Below are 25022 nucleotides of genomic sequence, written 5' to 3' on the forward strand. Positions count from 1 at the left end.
CTTATGTAACGCAGATAACGTTCTTATAAGCAGCTGCTATTAATATGTAACACAGACATTCAAATAGGAAACAGAATAAAAGATCCATCTTTACAATGATACCGTCAAAACAAAAATAATTATTTAAAAATAATAAAAGAATTCACTATTTATTTATGAAAAATAAAACGCTCAGATTTCTCATCGTCCGCTATAAACAAATTGTTATCTGAGTATTCTTATCAAATATAGAAATAAAGGTTAGGTATCAAAACTCATCAATTTCAACAGTCTCCTCGAGTGACTCTAGCGATATGTTTATGTTACAACGTCGATAGCCATTGAAGTAATAGTGTTACCTGTAACGTAAGTATATTTACGTTTGTAATAAACGTAGTACGCCTCCCACCAGTCTGGTCACTGTCATCGCACAATCAACTGTCGGGTTCGCGAGTGAAAAGATTATTTCGTAACTTAACTATTGCGTATAGTCAGTTTCTTTTACATTATATTTTTATCACGGTCCTAATGACATTCAGCGCAGTTAAAAACGATACAGAGTGGAATAAAGTGTACGTGTTCAATCTAAAATTGTTTTTAACACAATTAAGTAAAAGTGATCTCACTAAAGGTTCGTACGCTAAATAATTAATATATTTTTTAAGGTGTACTCTTAATGAACATAGGGATAACGTGTTACGTTCTGGTTTAAGCGTGTAATCATACATGCTTAGATACCTATATATATATTATTAATATAATATACATTATAATATATTGTCGTAAACCTTTATAAATTTCTTACCTTTTTTCTCAATTAAAAAGAAATGATGTACTCTTATGACAATAAATATATTTTTATAGATAAATTTACAAAAAAATGTGAATCTTTGATAACATCTTCGTTAAAGAAGTCCAAAATTATTATTGACATCGCTCCACGCATATCTGCGACTCTCTTATGAAAGTCTCTTTCTGAGAAAAATGTCATGCTAAAGTAGGTTTATTTAGCCGACCCGTTTTATTACATGGATTATCAGTTTTCACTAGAATAGGGTATTTGACAATGCGAAAAATAAATTGTGAATTATTGTAATCATTGTATATAGTTTAAAAATGGTTATTTACTAACAAAAGTTGAAATAATACTTAATTTATTCAAAAATCCATAAAAAAATGCAAATTTTCAAACGTTTGTCACGTGAAACAAAACGCTCCTGATTGGCCGGGTTTATGATGATGTCACTTTCTTGTAAACTTTGCTTTTGTACTATATGTACCACAGATTAAAATACAGGAAAGTGACGTCACCGACCCTATTGCAGCGCCATATTGTCCAAGTAGCGTTTTTGCGCGCTATTTAAATATGGAATTTTTAATATGATATTTTTCGGCAAATATGTACTAGAAATAAAAAACACAACTTTTACTGGGTTCCTTAACTTCTTTTAAATAAAACTAATTATAACGGATGAATCGCGTATATTGATTATTTTAAACGAATCTAGACTCAATAGGTCAAATAAAGAATTGATATAATAGGCTATTTGATTGGTTTTTAAAATCCATTTTATATTATTTAGTAGAAGTTAAGGATGTCTTAAATTTTCGCGATTATTACACATTTAAATAAAACTAATTATAACGGATGAAAAAGGAAATATTATTAACAAACTAATAATATTTCCTTTGTTCTTCAAATAGACAAATGTCATCTTAGTCTACCCGTGACCACGAACACTGCAAAGTGCTCGAAACGTCGGGATGTTTAAAAATAATCAATATACGCGATTCATCCGTTATAATTAGTTTTATTTAAATGTGTAATAATCGCGAAAATTTAAGACATTCTTAACTTCTACTAAATAATATAAAATGGATTTTAAAAACCAATCAAATAGCCTATTATATCAATTCTTTATTTGACCTATTGAGTCTAGATTAGTTTCATTTAGTTTCGAAATTGATTTACAGTATGCCAATAAATGTCAAACCGTACAGTAAAATAAATTCGTATTACTTTAGTGTAGCGATTCGAGTAGCTGTATACCAAAAAAAGTTTTCATTAAAAATTCATTTGTATCGAATAGCTCGGCATTTTCGGTAACTTTTAAATTGAATTAACTGGCTTAGTATAACTGACATAGTTACATTGATTTAACAGTAAACATAAAAAACAAGGCAATATTTTTACTTCATTAAGTCGACGTAACTTCAATAGGCCAAGGTTTTGCTATAATATAGTTAAATTATTAGAGAATAATACATTTATTTTTATTAGAATAGCTCATTGTTTGAGTGATTACTGAAAACGAATTTGTACCTAATTATATGATCTACTATCTACTATCTAAATCTCCATTATTCAAAAAGAGAATATTCGCCAATTTTTTTTTCTCTTTGTACTAAATTTCAACGATAATGATATAAATATTAATGTATCTAATAAAATATGGATTTCTTTAGTGAAAAAAATATTATAGTACGTACAGTACAAGCCACAGTAGGTACGTAAATAATAAAAATTACCTCATTTTCCTTTAAATCTTTTAAATACATTTGCAAACAGGTTATGCAACTGAACTAAGATCATGGGTAGACATTTCTTAACTTTAGTTGCGCTTGTAAGTCGTGTAGATACTTAGTAACAAAAAACAATATTTTATAAACGACTATATGAATAACATTGTTATTTCAAACAAGAAATAAATATACTAAGGTATATATATATCTTATGATTTCAGATTAGTCTTCCCTTTTAAGGTCAAAACAATATTCGTATTAAGATACAACTTAATGGAATATTTTAAGACTAAAATTGATTATGTTGTCCAGAAAAATCATTTAATTACCCGTTAAAGATGATAATTGTACCTACTGAGCACATAAGGTAGATAAAATCATTTTTAATACTTTCATGCACTCGTGCTAGGAAATAATGTAAACCAGCGCATGCGCATACATTTCAATACGAGAATATTCTTAATCTGTAATAAAATACTATTATCATATTGAGATATCATTCGACATCTCACTATAAGTATAACGATATCGTCAAGATTACCCAGTTGGTAGAAAACGTGTCTTAAACCGAAGGTCGCAAGTTCTAATCAAGGCTTCAATTAATCTCGAGTGCTATACACTGATGTAAAATGGTGACATAAGTCAGTTTTATATGGTATGAATCTCTGTATGTGTCGAATGAATCTCACGTGTAATGTCATTAATTTATACTGCAATAATTAATGAGAAACCTAGACCCAATTAAAGGATATTTACAGGATATTGGATTTTGAGTTTGTTTAGGAAGATCATCCTATAATAAGTGTTCACTATCATCCATAGGAACTAGTATGTGAAGTGATAACCTGTCGATATATTTAGCATACAGAAGTGAAACAGATTAAAAAAAAGACAAGAATATAAATTACCTTAAACAATTTACTAATAAAACAAAAATTGTTCCAACTTCGAAATTCTCTTATATAACATTAATCGACCCACCCCGGCTTCGCACGGGTGCAATACTGTTACTAAATACACTACAGTATTACTATATTGTCTATGTTTTATTATATATTATATACTAAAACATTGTATACTAAAACATTCCTCTCTAATTACTCAATATTAAAAAAAAAAAACGCATCAAAATCCGTTGTGTAATTTTAAAGATCTAAGCATACATAGTCGTCGTTCCCGGGGAACAAAATTATATTTTCCATTATCATTGTTTTAGTGTTTTGTCATTCTTAAGGTCTTCGGATACTAATACATCTGCTCAATTTATCATAAATATAGTAGTGACGCTTACGAAGTTATAAAATATTACACTACGATTCTACAATATTACACTGCTATTCCACAATTCTACTCATGCCTGATATTTCAAGAACAAAAATATATTGTACTTTTATTCATATCTTATTGTATGACAAACAGCCTAACAATTATTTTCTCGTGAAAACTTCTCGACTAGCTAATGATAAAAGCAGTTGTGATTTTATTATTGTACAAAACATAACATTCTAGCAGAATATTCACGGAAACAAAATGGTATCATTGTATTATTATTTGCATTTAGACTCTAGAAACCCTAAGAATAAAATGATATCTTCCAATATGCAGCACAGGAGGTACTTGGTGGTAGGGCTTTGTTCAAGCCCGCCTGGGTAGGTACCACCCACTCATCAGATATTCTACCGCTAAACAACAGAACGCAGTATTGTTGTGTTCCGGTTTGAAGGGTGAGTTAGCCAGTGTAACTACAGCACAAGGGACATAGCATCTTAGTTCTCAAAGTTGGTGGCGCATTGACGATGTAAGGAATAGTTAATAATTCTTACAGCGTCACTGTCTATGGGTGATGATGACCACTTACCATCAGGGGGCCCATACGCTCGTCCGCCAAACTATTCCATAAAAAAAACTTTTTATTTTTGAAATATCTCCGTGTTAACATAAGTTACAGGAGATACTCATTATTAAATTAAATCTTTCAAAAATCTACGTTTCTTCTTGGTACATGTTTCTAAGTGTAGTATTTGAGTAGCCATTAACAAAAACATGTTTTTTAATTCTCCTGGAACTTTACGTTTTGTTACTTATCTTTTTATTGCCCATGAAGGGCGATAGGGACACGCAGCGGTACCTAAGCGACTTTGTTTTATACTATGATGATAATGAGAAATAAATCACCAAATCATACATATTGAAGTAAATTACTTACTCAGTTCAGCTTCCAAGTATAAATAAAACACAACACTTTTAACAAATTACAAGTCGCGCCAATATCGGTCTTACAGCCGGCGCCCAAAAAGAAAAAATAATGGCGATTTAATTCAATTTCGCGCGCTTTTGTTTTTTTTTTACTTTATTTTTTTTTCTTTTTATCCAGCCAGTTGTATCTAGTTGTATCTAGATAAAGGAATCTCCTAAATACATTTAAACAGATTTTAATCATTTAAATGGTAATTTCCTAAACGGTTATGACTACTTTCTATTCTCCTATGATTGTTTTTTAATTAGGTACAGATATTGAATCGATTAACAAAATGCTCTTTCTTATTTGAAAGAACCTAAGTATAAAACGTAATCATAATAAATCAAGATAAGAGTTTTATACGGTTAACACACTGATGTTGTCTGTTGATCCATTCTTCAAAGAAATAAATTATTACTTGATGGGTTCATGGCGTTAATTTAATAATTACTTTATTATTATTTATTTTTAACTATTTTAACTGTTTAAAAACGCTAAGCTATATAGCTTAAGTAGCTTAAAAATGTAAATACACGTTAAAAGTTTCTATACAAACTTTTAACTGAAATACAGATGCAAGTCATGCATGGCACGCTTTATAGTTAAAATGACTCATTTGCGTTTCAATTAATTTCGGGTTAATTACAAGGACATGCGGAGTGTCGCTTTAGCGTGGCTTACATAAAAAGAAAGCACAATATATATTTTTTATTTGTTCATGGTTAATTCATTTGTACAAAAGTAGTACCTATTATTAAAACTAAAAAGGTAAAAAAATAATGTTAATCAACTTGCATATTATCATAATATTAGGATTTAATATATGATATTTAATAACAATATCTACAATCACATAATAACACGACACATACACAAAAGTCTATTCAAATAAATACAAAAATATTCATAATCCGTTAAAAAGAATTTTTTTTACCTAATATTAAATGTATGTTCGACTTATATTTCTAGCTATTTTGAAGTGGAATCTATCAAAACTAAAGAAGTTTAAAAGGACCTTAAAAGGAAGAATGTTATCCAACCCGTTGTTCAGATATATATGGCCACGGCAGTAGAGCCACTCGCGACGGCGTTGTACTAACTTCAGAGCATGTACTACAACTCCAACAAGTACTTTATATATACGCGTCTATGTCTGGCCACTACATTACGCTACATGTCATAAGTCACGTGACAGCACCAAGATAACCCATTGGAATACGTGCTCCTAAACAAAATGTTTAAGGCTCTGATTAAACCAAATCTTATAATGTCGTATCTACATTTGATTTGACAAACCCAATGAGCCATTAGACGTACTACACATTTAAAGTTGATAAGTTAGCTAACAATTTTAAATAACTTCATCTTAAACTTAATATAATGTTATACAAGTTGGAGCTTACATATGCAATCGCTGACGAGATACGATGGTACATTTAAGTTGGGCCGCTAAACATGTAATCTGGATCCTGTCTTTTTGTTATTGCGTTATTAAAATTGCATAATTTTGGATAGCATTTTATCTAAGCATATAATAAAATTGGAGTGTCTGTTTATAACACTAAAGCGGTAAAAGTGAAAAAAAAATGTCTGTCTGTCTCTTCCGGCTAAACTATAGAACGGTTGGACCGATTTGGATAGCACTTTAACTGGTAAAAAGCTGATATAATAAGACGTAATTTAGGCTACAAAAATAAATTTCTTTTTTTAAATTCAAATGCGCTAGAATCACCGCCTCAGCTTATTGTTATAATATTTTGAATCTCATATCGCCTTCCTCATATATTTCGATCGCGACTACTAATCTCAAGGGACGCTAACCAAATACGTATTATTACGTATACTGCAAATTTCTATCATACTACAAACATAACAATTAATAGGTAGATAAACGCAAACTTTCCCGCAGGGATTCATTATAAAAATAAACACCTAGCCTCAAGAAGGCTGTGTTTGTTGCCGTTCCTCCCAAAGTTATCAATATTTGTCGATAACTAATATTTATTAGTAAATGTGAATGTTTTTTGCATAAAAAATTGGCCAGACAATTCAGCGCGTTTCAAAGAAAGTCAAATTCTGTAAAAGAAGGCAGATCACGTCTCCGTACAATTTTACTACAATAAATAATTACCTATTTACGAGAGTATAGACTATTTATCAATAGTGCCTATAATATACAGAGTATAGAATGTAAACATGAACTATGAGTGATGTTGTCCGACCAGCCTTCACAATATTCGTCTTGTAGCCGATCAAGCTTCTACCGCCAATGTAAGAATGTTCTTATATCATTTTCAGATGGCCCCTCGAATCTACAAATGGGTGTTCAATAACAAACTTCTTATATTATTTGCGACGCTAGCATTTTGCTTATTAATTTCAACTTTAGTTTTGTCAATACAAAATAGAAACCTTAAAAGATCAATAAGACTCAACAGTCAAAAGATCATGGGACAGAAGACCAATAGAAAAATACTTGAACAAATAAATACGAGTATGACAGAGGTTAGTACAAGATCATTAAATCGTTTTGAAAATTTAAGAATTAAATTACCTTTAGTTTTAGTTATATTAGTTATAGTTATTATATATTCATGTCGTCAAGATAGCACAGTCCACAAAGGTAATCTTAACAGAAAATCGAGAGCTTAAATCCGGGCAAGCAGATCTCAATTTTCATATGATTATTTTGTGTTTATCATTCACCTCGTGGTAAAATGTAGTTCCAAGCTTGCTCCTCAACCAAATTATTGTAATGTTACCCGAATTACTAAAAGTATTAATCCGATGCATAATTTTCATAAATAAATATCACCCATACATGTACATAATAAAGTAGCAACTTTATAGTGTTTTCATAAATAGTATATTAATTGGGAACAACGTAAAAAATGTATTTTCAGTACCTACTTAAATTTCAGGCGTTGCTAAAGGTTGAGCTTACAAAGATTTTTTTTTTCAGAGTACGAGACTTTCAAAATATGTAAAACCTACCAATTATATTTTAAAACTATGGCCTGATATTAAAAATAAAACTTTTGAAGGCAAAGTAACTATCTCGCTTAATGTTTTAAAATCTACGGATTCAATATATTTGCACGCTAAGGATTTAAGCATACTTGAAGTTAAATTGAAAAACTTCCACAATGAAACTATACTAGTTGCGTCTACTAATATATTAAATGCAGCAGAAGTTCTTCAGGTGAATTTGCACAATGAAATAAAACCTAATGCGAATTATAAGCTTGACATTATGTTTTCTGGAAGATTAGACGGAGGAATCGTAGGATTTTATGAAAGTACAATGAAAAATGGAGAGTAAGTAACCAATATTACGCAGACTTTTAATTATTTAAAAAAAATGTCACAATATAAATGATCCATAATTATCTTGAACAACTGTATAATACCTAAATGGGAATGACAATGGACCAAAATTAAGGTTTTGGGTTCCAAATCCAGAAAAATAATGACAATTATATGTCAAATAGGAATGGAATTGTATGAAATTTAATTAAATGCAATATAATTGTACTATCACATGATAGTACAAGATATTACGTTTGTGTAACGATCATATTCACATAAGAAATAAATATTGATAATTAGGGATAGCGTACTTAATTCGGATGTGATTGGTTTTACGAATTTTTCCGATGCTACATCTTAGTTGTGTCGTACTATCCTTGCCCTTTGGCAACATTCATAGGCACAACTGTCAGTGTCAAATATGAGTCAATTTGACATAATCTAAATAAATTGGAAACGGCACGCATATCACGCAATCGTTATTTATTTTCTTTTATCCAAATATGTTGTTTGATAGTTTATAGTAGAATAGTAAAGAGATCCTTTTCTTAAATAGATGACTACAACATTTGCATATAGTCTCATAAGTGTTAGATGTATATTGAGGCTTAGAGTGACTAAACAATTTTGCCGGTTCAAATCTGTAAATTGTTTTGAAGCAATGGAAAATTCTTATAAAATAAAACTCTCTGAGAGACTGTCATCGTCTGTTCGCCCTTTACATTATCAACTACTTCTAAATCCAGATTTGAAAAGTGGTAATTTTCAAGGGAATGTCAAAATAGATGTAAACCTAGAAAACGAAAGGAACTTTTTATCCCTCCACACGAAATTTTTAGACATCAGTGATGTGAAGGTTTATAAAGATTTAACAGAAATTTCTGTTGCAAAATATTTAGAAGTTAAATCTCTGGAACAATTGTTAATACAATTTGATAAAAATCTCAATCCTGGAAAATATCATTTAAATATTAAATTTAATGGAAACTTAACTCGTAATATAGTCGGATTTTATTTATCCCGTCTAAAAGATAACAGGTAAAAAGTACAATTTGTACTTTATGTTCAGTGAAAAATATGATAACATGTCACATGTCATATATATAATAAATAAATTTGTATTTCAGCACTATGGTAGCAAGTAAATTCCAGCCAACTTATGCTCGCCAAGCATATCCATGTTTCGATGAGCCAGAATTCAAAGCCACATATGATATTACTTTGGTGAAACCTGTGGACTATATAGCACTATCTAATATGAATGTAAGATAAATTTCTACAGGTAATTCTAGTAATAAAATCAGCAAAATACACTCTTGTATCTCATACTAATATTTTTAAATTTTAATTTAATTGATTGCACATGTATGTACCAAAATCTTACTATTTATACCTGAGTAGTGAGTAGAGTTTCATAGATGAATTTGAGGCATGATAAATTTATTCAAAAGATGAACTGGTAAAATATAAAAAAAAGTAGATTACTAATGTTGTTTACAGAAAAAAGAAAAGATTTTTATGTAATTCTTAAAACATATGCAGAAACCATAAATGATAAAATACTACACTATGTATAATAACAGTTTAGACTTTTGAAAAATCAGTAAAAACAATTGATAAAAAAAGTTTATATCTTTTGTGTCACTCCAAATTTCATAGATATGATAATAGATAAATCATCCACTTAAATTCACAAAAGAAGCTTAATATTTAGGAAATAATATGCAAATTCTATAATTTATACACTTCATAATATTCAGTGCAGTCTTAATATTTCTTTAATCATTACATTTAGGTTGTTTTAATATATTTTTCGAGAAAATATACAATTTCTTCTTTTTAGAATATACAGACGAATATAAAATCACAAATTTGCTAATAAATAACATAACAACAATTTGACTGACATTGTTTCAATATTATCAGCACTAAAAGAAAATATGTCAATCACTATCACAACTACAGATAACTTAACATATCAAATATGTAAACATATCTCTTACAAATAGATGTATATATTAACAATATTGAACTATATGTTTGTTTATAGGAAATATCTACACAGAGAGATTCTTCCACTAACACTGAGTCTGTAACTTTTGCGACCAGTGTTCCAATGTCAACATACCTAGCATGCTTTGTCATTTGTAACTTTGATCACAAAGAAGCTGAAATCATAGCTAATGGTATTGGAAACAATTTCAAATTGAGATCATTTGCACAAAAGGATCAAACTCACAAGATTGATTTTGCCCAAGATATTGGAAAGAGAGTAACAGAGTTTTATATCAAATACTATGAGGTTCCCTTTCCACTTCCTAAATTGGGTAAGTATTACAAGAGAACCCTATGTACGTTTTTTTGTAATATATTTATATAAATAATCATTCCATTGATATAATTAAAATTTTATTTAAATTGTATGAATATGTTAAATTCTCTTATTTTCCAAAGTCTCAAAGTGTGTTGATTTTTAAAGAGTATTATTTCTGTTTCTTCCTTCATTGTTCTCAATTTTTTTTACCCTTTTTTGAAATATGGGAAGTGTCTATAAGTCTGCTTCAATAAAAGTTATTATAATTGATTTATCATTATTGAGGTATAAGTTTTGTTTAACTGCAATTGAATATATATGCATTAAAAACTATAACATTAAACCCTAGTCAAATAAATATATAATATATGTTTACTACTTTCAATGATTTGACAAATTCATTACACAAAAGTCTTTCTTAATTCAACTCAACTATTACAAGAACTTGTGAATTCTCACATTAATGGAGTAAATAGAATGTAAATACCTATTCATTTATTCAAAATGTCGATCCAAAGAATCTATGGAAGAATTAAATGAAGCACTGTAACTTTCTCAACATTTGTACATATATATTTGGCATATGAGTGATTGATTGGCTATGAGTAGTTACACTGTTTACAAAATTGAATATGTTAAATACTTCTTTGTTACAGATATGATTGCTATTCCTGATTATGTGTCAGGTGCCACTGAACATTGGGGCCTGATCACATACAGAGAAACTTCATTTTTAATTGATGAGGCAACTGCATCATCTAGAAACAAAATTGCTGTTGCTAACACTGTTGCTCATGAATTGGCTCATATGTGGTTTGGAAATTTAGGTAAGCAATGTTTGGTTGTTTTACAATTATATAAATGAGATATGTTCCTATGGAAAGGGAATTAAAAAGCAATCTAAATATGCACTACTATTAGCACCCGAGGCTTTGCTCGTGTTTTAGGCTATTGGTTGTCATGTGTTAGACAAAAAATTAGCCTATGTTTGTTCCTGAAGATCAAGTTATTACTTCATACAGCGGTTTGGTGAAAAAGCGACAGATAGACAGACAAAGTTACTTTCACATTTATAATACTAATGTAGATTGTGCTGTACAAATTTATACCATTACCTAATACATATATCTTTATTTATAATACCACAAGTCAGATTAAAAAGTCAAGTGAGACCAGTCCAGTTTGGAATATAGATAACTAGGATAAATTATCTCTATTACAAACTTGACATATAGGTTACTTGATATATAACTTTAGAATTAATGAATTAGCTTTGCCATGTATTTGTTATGTTTTTTTTTTCGTTTTAGTTACTATGAAATGGTGGGATGAAGTCTGGTTGAATGAAGGTTTTGCATCTTATATGCAAGTGAAATCATTAAATGCAATAGAACCTTCATGGACAATGGTATATAACAATTATTTAATAAATTTATGTAAGGCTTTAATTATAAATTTTCTTAAAAGATGATTAATTAAACAATGCTGCAATTTTTTTGCCAAATCAATAATAGCAATATTCTTTAATTTAACAACTATTTTTTTATATTATTACTGGCTGCAAATGTGTAGAAGCCTTATGTATAAACATTGTTAAGCAAAGGCTGTTAAAGTGTAGTCAATAATATTTGAAATAAATATTTTAATATTACAGTTGGATCAATTTCTAACGAGGACGCTACACTCAGTGCTAGTAATCGACGCCAAACTGTCAAGTCATCCTATCGTGCAAACAGTTGAGACTCCCGACGAGATTACTTCTATATTTGATTCCATATCTTACAACAAGGTAAGAATATGTACTGTATGTTTGATAATCTTACTTACATTGTGATGTATATTGTGTATGTTTTTACTTCCTCAAAGTATCATAATCAAAATTTTAGGATTATAGGTATATTTGGCATCTTTCGTATTGTGTGCCAGTTGTCTTCCTTGTGTAATTATTAATATTACCGGGATTCTAGATTTCTAGATCCGTCTTGACGTTGTTTTTTCAAAATAATTTTCTAGTACAGCAACAATGACAGCCGATCTTAAAGACTACCCAATATACATACTCTGGTAGTAGTGGGGGCATCGTCCTGGTTACACAACATTTTGTCCGAGAAAGACCAGAGACCGAGATAGTGGTTACAATACACGAACTTTAACCATAAGTTCATAAGACCCATGTAATTTATTTAAGCTTAATCCACAGAATAGTGCGTTAGCTCACAAATCTCAGGGATAGTGACAGCCTTACCTCAGCAGCCTACTGCTGACAATTTTTTTAATAATTGATGTATGTCAGGATTTTATTTATCATATCAACTTGTTCCAGGGTGCTTCCATTTTGAGGATGTTGGAAGGGTTTACTGGAGAAGAAAATTTCCGTAAAGGAGTGTCGGACTATTTAAAGAAGTATGAGTTTGGCAATACCATTACGAAGGATCTACTTACATCCCTAGAACCCTATTTTACTAAAAACAATCCAGGTTTAAATCTTATGTAAGTATTACCTTCTTTCATAAAGTATTAAGATATTACCATATTTGTATCAAACTATAATAGTTCTTTTTTAAAAAAAAAAAAAATCCTGTGCCGTACATTTAACCATGAATTTAGTTGTAGGAAGTAAGTGAGCTTAAAAATTTCCGAAAATATTGAATGTAAATTATCCAGTGAATTGAAACGACATAAAGATGTAAGTTTAATTTTAAGTAAGTTTTATATAAACCGTGAATAATAGTATGAGGAGGATGGAAAGGAAAGGTTGCCTGAGCATATCGTATATTCCTTACGTGTCGACCTTAGTTCACTATTTTCAACCGACTTCAAAAAGGAGGAGGTTATCAATTAAAGGTAGTGCTTCCCGTGGGGTCCCATTTTAATTTTATTTTTTTCCGATGATGGTATCCGTATGAAAACGACATAAGTCTTAAACTTGCATTATGTATATGCGCGACAAATAGGTGAATAACTGAAAATCACGTTAACCAATTTTGATGATTCTTATTTTATTATAAAATATATACTTCAAGGATAGCTTGGTGAAAGTTTGGTAAGGTTCTGAGCACAGGATCCATGACAAAGTAACGGAACGGAAGGGAACGGAACAATTCTGAGGAGCACGTTAGCGATACTCGGTCGAATCTTTTATTTATAGGTTATTTGGATGTTTGAGTCACCTTCCGTAATGTGATTATGTTTATGTAATTATCATAGTCGAATATTATAATCAACTAGCTACCCACCCTGGCTTCGCACGGGTGCAATACTGATACTAAATATACTACAGAATTTGTTTATTTACGACATTACATTGCAAACTTCTTAAATTATCAGTGTTTCTTTACTATATTGTTCATGTATTATTTATACAAACCTTTCCCTGGAATCACACTATCTATTAAAAAAACCGCATCAAAATCCGTTGCGTAGTTTTAAAGATATAGGGACAGAGAAAGCGACTTCGTTTTATACTATTTAGTGATGAAAATCCTATACGGCTTACAGTTGTGGTGCGATATGGAGTAGAATTTCTTACTATCTTTAATCAAATTTTGTGTGTGTAATGTGATGTCATATGATGTGCGACATATATTAGCTCATTTTCAAAGGTTTTTAGTCGAGATCGATTACAGCTCTTTCGAGGGATCCTTGTAGTTTATGCCGCACGACGTATTAAAGCCGCATTTTCGAAAGTCAATTTTTGATTTATTCGCAAGTGTCCTTTGAAATTGTCCTCGAAGTAGTTTCTGATTCATATAAACGGAACGCTTAATCTATCCATATTATGAAAAATTAGTTATTCAACACCAGCTTCACTTAAAATCAAAAAATAAATAAAATTTTGAATTGACACCGACTCCAAATATAGCAATAATTATAACTAAATTATATAATCGTAAATCGACTTTTTCATTTCATTTTACTATTTTTACAATTTTACAAGGACTCTAAAAAATATGTTGAATACGCAATTATTTTTATTACTTTTTAGTGCATATTCATTTGTTTTAAAATAGTGTTTTGTTTGAAGGCGGTTTTTCTTTATGTTAAAATTTTATTAAGAATTTTGCTTCAATACCTAAGCATGCCATTGACCCGTAATTTAATTAATTAATCTATTTATTGTTGTAAAATTTTAGGTATATAATGGATACATGGACTCGGCAAATGGGTTACCCACTGCTAACCGTGACACGGGGTGACAAAGCTAACACTTACGTCATCACACAAAAACGGTTCCTCATTGACCCAGAGGCGGTAGTCAAACAAGATTCGAACTACAAGTAAGGGACTATATTGCGTTTTTATAGTCTTTAGTCCTAATTTAAAGCAAAGCGCTACTTATATAATTTAAAATGTAAAAAACATAAGTCTTATTTATATTTTTGGAGTATTTATTTTTTAGTTAGGCACCAAATAAAAAGTATTTGATAAATATAGATTATGAAACTCAAAGTGAAGCCAATTCGACTTAAATACAAAATAGTGTTTTACAAAATTACGACAGTCTGGCAACACTGTTTTATATATATATTTTTTATTTTCTGTCAAAACATTAACCTGTTGTCTTAAATGATTTTAATAATATATATAATTTATAATTAATCTAATTGTGATATTGAAACAAAGAAAAAAATATTTTATTATTTTGTTTATTGGGGAAGTTATATGTTATAAAAAAAGAATAAGAGAAATTAATACATCCGAATCATGGAAATATTAGATAAGTTGCCTTTAAAGTTTTATCATATAATTATGGTCTGGTAATTCGACTGACGGAATAAAAGAAAAAGTTTCTTATAGATTTAAATTTGTAAAATATTTTTCTGTAAAATACAATAAATAATAATAATAAAAGTATTGCAATCGTTTTAGATATCGTTGGTATGTCCCAGTCACATACGCCACTAAACAAGGTGCCAATGAAAACATACTGTGGTTCCCGGATAATGCAGACAGTGGTGAGTACCGATCGCATAACTTATTAATGTCTATTGATTGTCCCCAACAATAACAATTGCTTTCAAAACGTTATATAGAATTTAATAAATAAATAAATATGAGACAACATCACATACATTTCTCTGATCCCAATGTAAGTAGCTAAAGCACTTGTGTTATGGAAAATCAGAAGTAACGGCGGTACCACCCAGATCCAAGATAACATAGAAAAGTAATCTACATTAATTCGGCCGGGAATCGAACCCGGGACCTCGGAGTGGCGTACCCATGAAAACCGGTGTACTCAACACTCGACCAGGGAGGTCTTCGGATTTTATATTACATTTATTTTAAAGAAGTATTTTAGCATATTTTAAGATTTGTCTCAATTTCTATTTGAAGGGTGGAGGTGGGAAGCTAATAACAGATATAAGTAGAAAAAGAGGTGACGTTTTGAAACTTCAATCATAAGAAATAATTCAATATAAATATAAAAATAATTGATTTGCAGTTATTTCTAAATTATTTGCGAAAGTTCCTTCGCCTCGACATATGTTATTTCGTATACTTTGACTAAAATTCTTATCGGTTTTCTATATTGGTATCTTTGGTGCATTTTTGGAGTTTGTGCTCCGTGTTTTCTCATCACTTAGATAGTTTATAGTGTAACATGATGCGAACGGTTTTAGTTCTAATTAAAGAATATATTAAATGTGTCATATATTCTTAAAAATTAAATATAATATAATATATTTAGTGGTAGGGCTTTGTGCAAGCCCGTCTGGGTACGTACCACCCACTCACCAGTTATTCTACCGCCAAATAACAGTATTGTTGTGTTCCAGTTTGAAGGATGAGTGTGCCAGTGTAACTACAGGCATAAGGGACATAACATCTTAGTTCCCAAGGTTGGTGGCACATTGACGATGTAAGGAATAGCTAATATTTCTTACAGCGTCATTGTCTATGGGTCATGGTGACCACTTACCATCAGGTGGCCCATATGCTCGTCCGCCAACCTATACCATAAAAAAAAGTTAAAAAGTAACGCTATGCCGTCAAATACAGATCTAAAATTGACCAACGACACTTGGGGTTGTTTTAAATATATTATATGTTTCATTCATTACCAGTGACGCTGACTTTGGAAGAGGGTGAGGATTGGTTGAAAATAAATAACAATCAAGTTGGGTATTACCGAGTGAACTACCCGGACGATATGTGGCGAGACTTAACGGAGCAACTTAAGAATAAAACCGAACAGGTATGTATTGTATTCAAGAGACGTATTATATTTCGAAGAGCTGAGATGGCTCAGTGGTTAGAACGCGAGCATCTTAACCAATGATTGCGGGTTCAAACCCAGGCAAGCACCACTATATATATGGGCTTAATTTGTGTTTATAATTCATCTCGTGCTCGGCGGTGATGGAAAACATCGCGAGGAAACCTGCATGTGTCTAGTTTCATCGAAATTCTGTCACATGTGCATTTCACCAACCCGCATTGGAACAGCGTGTTGGCATATATTCCAAACCCTCTCCTTAATGGAAGAGGAGGCCTTATCTCAACAGTGGGAAATGTACAGGCTGTTACTTTACTTATATTTCGTAATGGATGATAATTTTCTACGAGGTACAATACAATAGTGAAAAACTGATCGATCGATTGGGTAGCTATCGAGCACAGTTGTCAGTGGTAGATATCACTGTAGATGTCATTGGTAGGCTTCATGAGCATTAGTACTAATGTAGTTGTAACATTAAACGCGGTGTGGTTTCGTTTGCAATATTAAAGAATTTATACTAATATTATAAATGTGAAAGTAAGTAGCCGAGATGGCCCTGTGGTTAGAACGCGTGCATCTTAACCGATGATTGCGGGTTCAAATACAGGCAGGCACCGCTGATTCATGTGCTTAATTTGTCTTTATAATTCATCTCGCACTCAGCGATGAAGGAAAACATCGTGAGGAAACCTGCATGTGACAAATTTCTTAAAAATTCTGCCACATGTGTATTCCACCAACCCGCATTGGAACAGCGTGGTGGAATATGTTCCAAACCTTCTCCTCAAAGGGAGAGGAGGATTTCACTACCAAACTAATGAACCGAATATGATGAAATTACTAATACACTTTTAGACATTTTTTGCCTGACACGTGACAACCGATCCCTAATACGCGAGCAAGCCGCGCGCACCAACTAGTAGGAATTAAAAATGAATTTATTCACGTCTTCCATCGAACCATACTAAACAACGAATACACTAGCGAACATTTTGTACCGAAACACGCATGACCCGCAACGCTAAATGTACGTGACGCGAAACATGTTGCCTTCTTTGACGACACTTCTGTTAACACTGACTAGTGTGGTCTACATAAAGATACTCGGCATTCATTTCGGGGACATACTTTGTTGTTGAGCTCATGTCTCGCAGTTAAATAATTTTATTTTTATTTTATTTATTGGGTTTGCTAGCGATTTTACATTTGTCATTATAACATAAATATACAATTAGAGATATGCATACAAAGATTATGTAAAATCATTTAAAAGCAAACACTACATGCTAATGTAACTATTAATTACTATTACTCGCTACAACAACAAAAGTGAAAAAAAAAAACAAAACAAAACGAAAAATGAGCAGAAGAAATAAAGGCTTAAATATTACTTTGATACATACACAGAAATTTGCTTAGACTAGTAAAAAAAACAAGATTAGATTAACCAAGTATAATGCGAGCATAAAAAAAATATCTCTTGTATATCCTATTTTTTTTTTTAATAAATGAGTAGGTGCTTTGTTAAAACCAGTGGAGGTGGACGCCCACTCTTCATATATTATTAAGGTTTTAGTCATATCACCTTAGCGCTATTAAGTTTTGTATTTTGTGTGTACATCATGTCTTATTCAAGTTTAATTTTATTACTTATTAAAAAGAGGTTGTAGTTAAAGCTTTATCTGTTTCGTTAGAATAAAATAAAATTAGTTGTCAATGACGCGTCTTTAATGTACAATCTACTAGCAAAACGCAATACTTTGTATGTTTGTGTTTCAGTATGAAGGATGAGTCAGTCAGGGAAAATTATATCTTAGTTTCCAAGGTTCCAAGCAATTGGACTCATTGGCCGATGGTACTATTTATCACCAGCTGGCACATTTGGCTGATTTCCAATTTCAATTTTTTTTTATGGAATAGTTTTCCACATATTTCATGTAATGATATATGATGTAGAGAACATCATAGAGCAGGTTGTCCAAATCGTAAATCAATCAAACAACGTCGAGCATATGTCGTTGAGTGACTTGAAATTAAAAATGCTTTAGCTTCATAAGTAATTATAATTAGTATTTAGTCTCAAAAGAAATACAACGTTAATTTATTGTTGTAGAAACGAGTTGATGATACCTTTGTTATAAGGGTATTGTTAATATCCAGTTTGCACTTGAATTACCTACAGCTACATACTAATATCCGTTTTCAGCTTACAATCTCAGATCGAGCGCATCTCCTCGACGACGTGTTCGCTCTCGCCGAAGCCCAGGTGATACCGTATGAAACGGCTCTGAATCTATCCACCTACCTGATAGTTGAAAAAGATTTTGTACCGTGGGAAACCGCTACCTCCATCTTCGCTATACTTTCCGAAAAACTTTTGAATACAACAGCTCATGATAATCTACAGGTATGTTGAATTTTACGATTATGTAATTTAATTCTTTGATTAAAATTAAACTCTATAATTACATATATTTAAGTTCATATTGCCCTAAAGGCTGCTGTAAAACATTGAGAAATATAATTTGGTTACATAAATCACTTGATTGGTAGAGCTTCATGAAAAGTGGTAGTACTCAAATTTTCTATCGCCAAAAAGTAATATGTAGCATGACTGCATTCCGGTTTCAAGGATGGGTCAGTAAATTTAACGTATCTGTAACGAGGGATATAACATCTTAGTTCCCAAGGTTAATAAGGCCTTGACGACACAAAGGTGGTAGGGACCACTTGCCATCAGAGCATACTTGTTAGTTTGCCTATCCATTGAAGCTCAACAATAGAAACTTATATACATCACTTGTTTCAGAAATATGTACAACATTTGGTAAAGCCCTTATACTTAACGCAGACTTGGGAGAAAACGAAGCTAGGCGTTATCGAAGGGTAATAACGGATCTTATAATTTGGTAGTATTTATTAGCGCATGGCAATGTAACTTAAAATTCTATCGCTAAACGAAAACGTTGCAAAAAATTTCGTATATTAAGTATTTAATTTTTTATCATAGCTTATTACGTACGCGTGTTTTGTCACTGTCCACGACTTATCAAATGCCTGAGGCTGAAGAGAAGGTCAGGAATATATTCCTGACCTGGCTGAACGCGCCCAACGAAACGACAATCGAGCCGGACTTGAGAGATTTTGTCTATTATTTTGGTAAGTATGCGATTATACACCTTATACCAACGGAATAAAGATAAACAAATCTTAAATTCACATATTCAATGCAACTTGCTAACAGTTCTACTATGTGGATGCAGAGCATATGCGTGTTGTTAATATATCTTTAGATGTATTATTATGTCCACTTTAATTTTTCTTCAAAAGTTCCGTTAAAACTTCGCCATCATTTAAACGCCATTTTTTCTCTTTACAAATGTACATCAGATTATTCAAGATCTCGAATGACATGCCTTTCACCAAATACAAGATGTTGTGTAGAAATATACTAACCCAAGGCAACTAATGAAAGTAGTAATTATTTGAAAGAGAAAAATTAAAAGTTATCTGCAATTCTACCATATAATTTCAATCTGTATATAATAGTATTCAAGTCTATTTGACGGTATTACTGATCGATTTTGTAAGTTATTAATAACAAGTGACATCAATGATTTTCCTGCTAAAATCTATAAGGGCTTATGATTTAAAATAAATGTCCCACATGATAACCACAGCGATGATAATCTTCTTCCCAACTCGATAAATACCTTTATGAGAACTATAATATAATTAATATTAAAAATTATTAAAAACAACTTAATGTTTAAAATAACTTAATTTCAGCATCAATTCTCAATTGTAATTAAACTCATAGATTAAGCTTGTGTTGGATCGTTGAGTTAGTTATGATTATAGTCATGGAGAATAGGGGCGTTATCCTTACTGATATCTAAGAAGCTTAGAGCCACCTCCTGTGATCTGCATAGCGCAGTCTAATTTTACAGGCCCATTTTCCATGATGTTATACATTTTCAATTTTGTGTTTATTGTAGCGCGATATTGATATCAACTAAATAGTTAAATTCTTTAAATTTGTCAGTTAGGTGTAGCTCTTTACAATGAGATCAAAACATTTTTTTAATGTGATTTTTTGACTTTGAATAGGAATGAAAGCAGCTTCGCAACAAGAATGGGACATGTTATGGAAAATCTACTTGAACGAGGAAGACGTACAAGAACAAGCGAAACTGAGGAACGCCCTGTCCGCTCCTCGAGACGTTAACATATTGGAGAGGTATTCTTAGCACTTAATGGCGTTGTCCTAAACTCGGCGATAATTATTGTCCTAATTTTTTTGTTCGAGCGTTATAGTTATAAAATAAAATATTTATAGGCATAGGCATTTATTACAACAACAACAACAGTCTGTAAATTCCCACTGCTGGTCTAAAAGCCTCCTCTCCCTTTGAGGAGAAGGTTTGGAACATATTCCACCACGCTGTTCCAATGCGGGTTGGTGGAATGCACATGTGGCAGAATTTCTATGAAATTTGTCACATGCAGGTTTCCTCCCGATGTTTTCCTTCACCGCTGAGCACGATATGAATTATAAAGACAAATTAAGCACATGAATCAGTGGTGCTTGTCTGGGTTGAACCCGCAATTATCGGTTAAGATGCACGCGTTCTAACCACTGGGCCATCTCGACTCTTTTATTACTTGAAGTAAATACTCAAAATATAAACTAAAATACTAATCTGCTAATACCTTAATTGTAGATATCTAGAATTGGCATGGGATGAAAAGTATATAAGAAGTCAGGATTACCTCAGCGTGTTAAACTCGATCAGTGCGAACCCGTCGGGCGCGGCGTCGGTGTGGGCGCACGTGCGCGCGCGCTGGCCGCGCCTCGTGGAGCGCTTCACGCTCAACAGCCGCTACCTGGGAAGCCTCATCCCCGGCATCACCGACACCTTCAACACGGAAATCAGGCTACAAGAGGTAACTATTTAAGAACATTTTTTTTTTTCCCCCACGTGATGGAAAGTGGGGGGGTGTGTGGGACTCCCCGGAGCCCTGAACACCGAGTACGCCCAAGCACACCGGGTTTACCCACTAAAAACCAGCGGTACCCTCTCCGTCTTACGGCGGACGCCACGGGATCGCTTACGCATGCTACCGTGACGAACTATTTAAGAACAAGTGGAGCAAATTAATTTCTCATCTATGAAGGTAGATTTACACACGGACTGTCTGATGATATGTATATATCCACAATATATGATATGTATGTATATATACACAACATCGCGATTTCTTAGACATTTTCTGCCTCGCACAACCACTTTGTGGAACCAGCTTTTGCCGGCGGTTTTTCCGAACCGATACGACATGGGAACCTTTAAGAAAAGAGCGTACTCCTTTTTTTAAAGGCCGGCAACGCACCTGCAAGCCCCCTGGTGTTGCAGATGTCCATGGGCGGTGGTAGTCACTTTCCATCAGGTGATCCGGCTCGTTTGCCACCTATTCCATAAAAAAAAATGTGGTCACCATCGTCCATAGATGTAGATGCTTTCCACCAGCGGACCACCAGTCTTGGGAACTATAATGTTATGTCCCTTATTTGAACCATAACCGGAATTGGAGGGGGGGGGGGTTTATTCAGACGAACAAAGCTGTATCATGTAATCATCATGCAGCATAATTCTTACCATTGTCCTTTGAATACTTGTATACGCTCAATATCTATTAACTATTTATATTATATATGTCGGAGACGGTCATGGATTCCTAAGCGAAACGAAGCGCGGCACGAATACCGCGAGACGGCAGTACTGTCGTGACGTCACGACGCGACTAACTTCGTGCTACGACGGAGCCGACCCGATGGAGGCGTTCAGAGACGACTCACTTGCGATTCCGCTCTCGTGAAGATCAATACCTCCATCCTAGGAACTGTCATTCGCTTCGTTGCCAAGTGTAATACAGCGTGATACTGAATTAGTGTATTAAGTACTTTAAAGGTTGAATAAACGTGTTCCTGTAATCGCGGTTTCCTCTTTGCTCGATCACCCTTGTAATACGCCCCTATGATGCCTGACGACCGTACTGATGTCGCTGTCGATCCGACATATATATAAGCATTTCATGCATTTCATATAAACCGGCGGAATATGTTTGAATTTTTTTATTATATCTAAAATAAATAATGTGTTTGCAGATGGAGGCATTTTTCGCGCAGTACCCGGATGCTGGGGCCGGAGAGTCGTCCCGTATTCGTGCCCTTGAAAATGTACGGAATAATATAAAGTGGACAAACACACACCAGAGCGCTGTCTCGGCGTGGTTAGAAGCAAAAGTCAATGGATTATAATAAACGCCCTAAATATTGTGTTCATAAACATTGTAAAACTTAACGATTATAAAATAATAAATACTTAATAACTCTATTTTATGTAACGAGCTACTTAAAAATGAATGTTCAACTTCATATATTGTTTTTATAAATCAAAGATGTTAAAAATAAAAGTTTTAAAGAACAGATTTGTTTCCATAGCGTAAGATCCTTAACATCTGTAGTGGTTTGATAAAACGAAAGGCAATAACAATTACAACAAAAGCCTGTAAATTCCTGGGCTAAAGGCCTCCTCTCCCTTTGAGGTTTGGAACATATTCCACCACGTTGTTCCAATGCGGGTTGGTGGAATACACATGTGGCACAATTTCTATGAAATTTGTCACATGCAGGTTTCCTCACGATGTTTTCCTTCGCTTCGCTTCTTATAATTCATCTCGTGCTCAGAAAGCACGAGATGAATTATAAAGACATGAATTAGCGGTGCTTGCCTGGATTTGAACCCGCAATCATCGGTATAAGATGCACGCGTTCTTACCACTGGGCCATCTCGACTCTATACTAAAACATAGAGCATAGTAATAACAATTACTATGTTCTATATTTTATTATCATTAATCAGTTATATTTGCCTTCACTCCGTTATTTTTCACCGCCCTGTTGCTATCGCAACACCCTCTTTTATTTTTTCTGTTATGTCAGTTTTCACGGACGACAGCCTCTTTTGCATAAACTCGTTAGTTAACGTTCGGAAAAGATAGAGTCGGCTATTCGATTCAAAGCTTAGCTTGGCTCGGTTTAGCTCGGCTTAGCATATAACGTTACATTGCGCAAAATTGTATGGACTTTTATTATTTTGCCATTTCTGGAGTCCGACCGAAGCAGGTTTTCCGGCCGAAACCGAATATTCGGCCGTGGCTTCAGTTTCGGCCGAAACCAAACTCAGGTGGTCAAATATAAAAATTCCTATAAATGCTTAAATTTATTGCATTTTATCCATTATTCTCTAATAGGACAGGAAAAAGAAACACAGTATATTAAGTTTGTTGTAGGTACTTAATTATTTATCTATACATTTAATAAAATTGAGTGTCTGTTTGTAATATTAAAATAGCCCTTTTTTACTCAATGCGTATATATCTATAGACGGTACATATAACAGTTTTTTTGTCTGTCTGTTTGTTCCGGCTAATCTCTGGAACGGCTTGACCGATTTTGACGGAATTTTCACTGGAAAATAACTGATATAATTGGGAGTAAGTTAGAGTTACAATAATATATATATCTATATTTGTTATTTTCAAAGAATTGGTGTTTTAAAATCTTATGTCAAATTTTACCAATACGTTGATTTGCTTTTGATGTTTCACTGATACTTTTGTCGAAGTACTGCCAATTTTGAATTTTTCTCCTTGACCATTTTACTCAAAACAACAAAATAAATAAGACTGTAATAATAAACGAATACAACAAAAATACATCAATAGATCATCGGAATTAAATACATAATGAAATAAGTTTACCTATACAACGTAACGGCTCGCGACAATTACCGAACATAGCCGCCAGCAGCCACCAAAGCGTTGCCGCAAGAAACGAAGTTAGACGAGCGTGCACAACAATTTCCGAAATCAGTTTCGGTTTCGGCAAAAGTTTCGGCCCATTTTAACCGAAACCGAAACTTGATTTTTGACCGAAACTCGGCCGAAACCGAAACCGTAACTTCGGTCGGACACTAGCCATTTCTTTTCTTACACACATTTTGAACGTCGATTCAACAATTCAAGAACGTTCTCGTCTTAACCAAAAGCACAATCTGCTAAGTTACCAACCTTTGTGTTACCCACTTTCACATACCCGCATACGTATAAGAATCAATTACATTCCTAGTCTTGTCTTGTCTAATTACTACAGATGCGTGATCTAGTAATCTCTGATTATTCATACAGTACGACTCTGTGGTTATAATCAGAGGTGTACTGTGAAATACAAAGCCGCAGGAAAACGTTTCGTGTGTAGGATCTCCGAAATCAACAATATATTATACGATAAATAGATTCTCCTTTATTCATTCTTATGCATTGCGTGCTGTGCGTTACGAGACTGGAGCTCGTCCCTATTTTATACGATCGCC

General features: G+C 32.8%; 1 protein-coding gene across 1 annotated transcript; it reads left to right on the forward strand.

Moving 5' to 3' along the window:
- The first annotated feature begins 369 nt into the window (after positions 1-369).
- Positions 370-23074, forward strand: LOC124531696 (glutamyl aminopeptidase). The gene is made up of 18 exons (XM_047106194.1): positions 370-610; positions 7040-7246; positions 7704-8059; positions 9178-9313; positions 10101-10377; positions 11021-11191; positions 11675-11772; positions 12019-12153; positions 12688-12854; positions 14498-14641; positions 15234-15319; positions 16433-16563; positions 18794-18994; positions 19397-19473; positions 19598-19746; positions 20698-20827; positions 21312-21534; positions 22754-23074. Exons 2-18 carry the CDS (start codon positions 7040-7042, stop codon positions 22904-22906), a joined length of 2841 nt encoding a protein of 946 aa, XP_046962150.1. The 5' UTR covers positions 370-610; the 3' UTR covers positions 22907-23074.
- The last annotated feature ends 1948 nt before the right edge of the window (positions 23075-25022 follow it).

This window comes from Vanessa cardui, chromosome 8, assembly GCF_905220365.1.
Source record: "Vanessa cardui chromosome 8, ilVanCard2.1, whole genome shotgun sequence".
Classification (NCBI taxonomy): domain Eukaryota; kingdom Metazoa; phylum Arthropoda; class Insecta; order Lepidoptera; family Nymphalidae; genus Vanessa; species Vanessa cardui.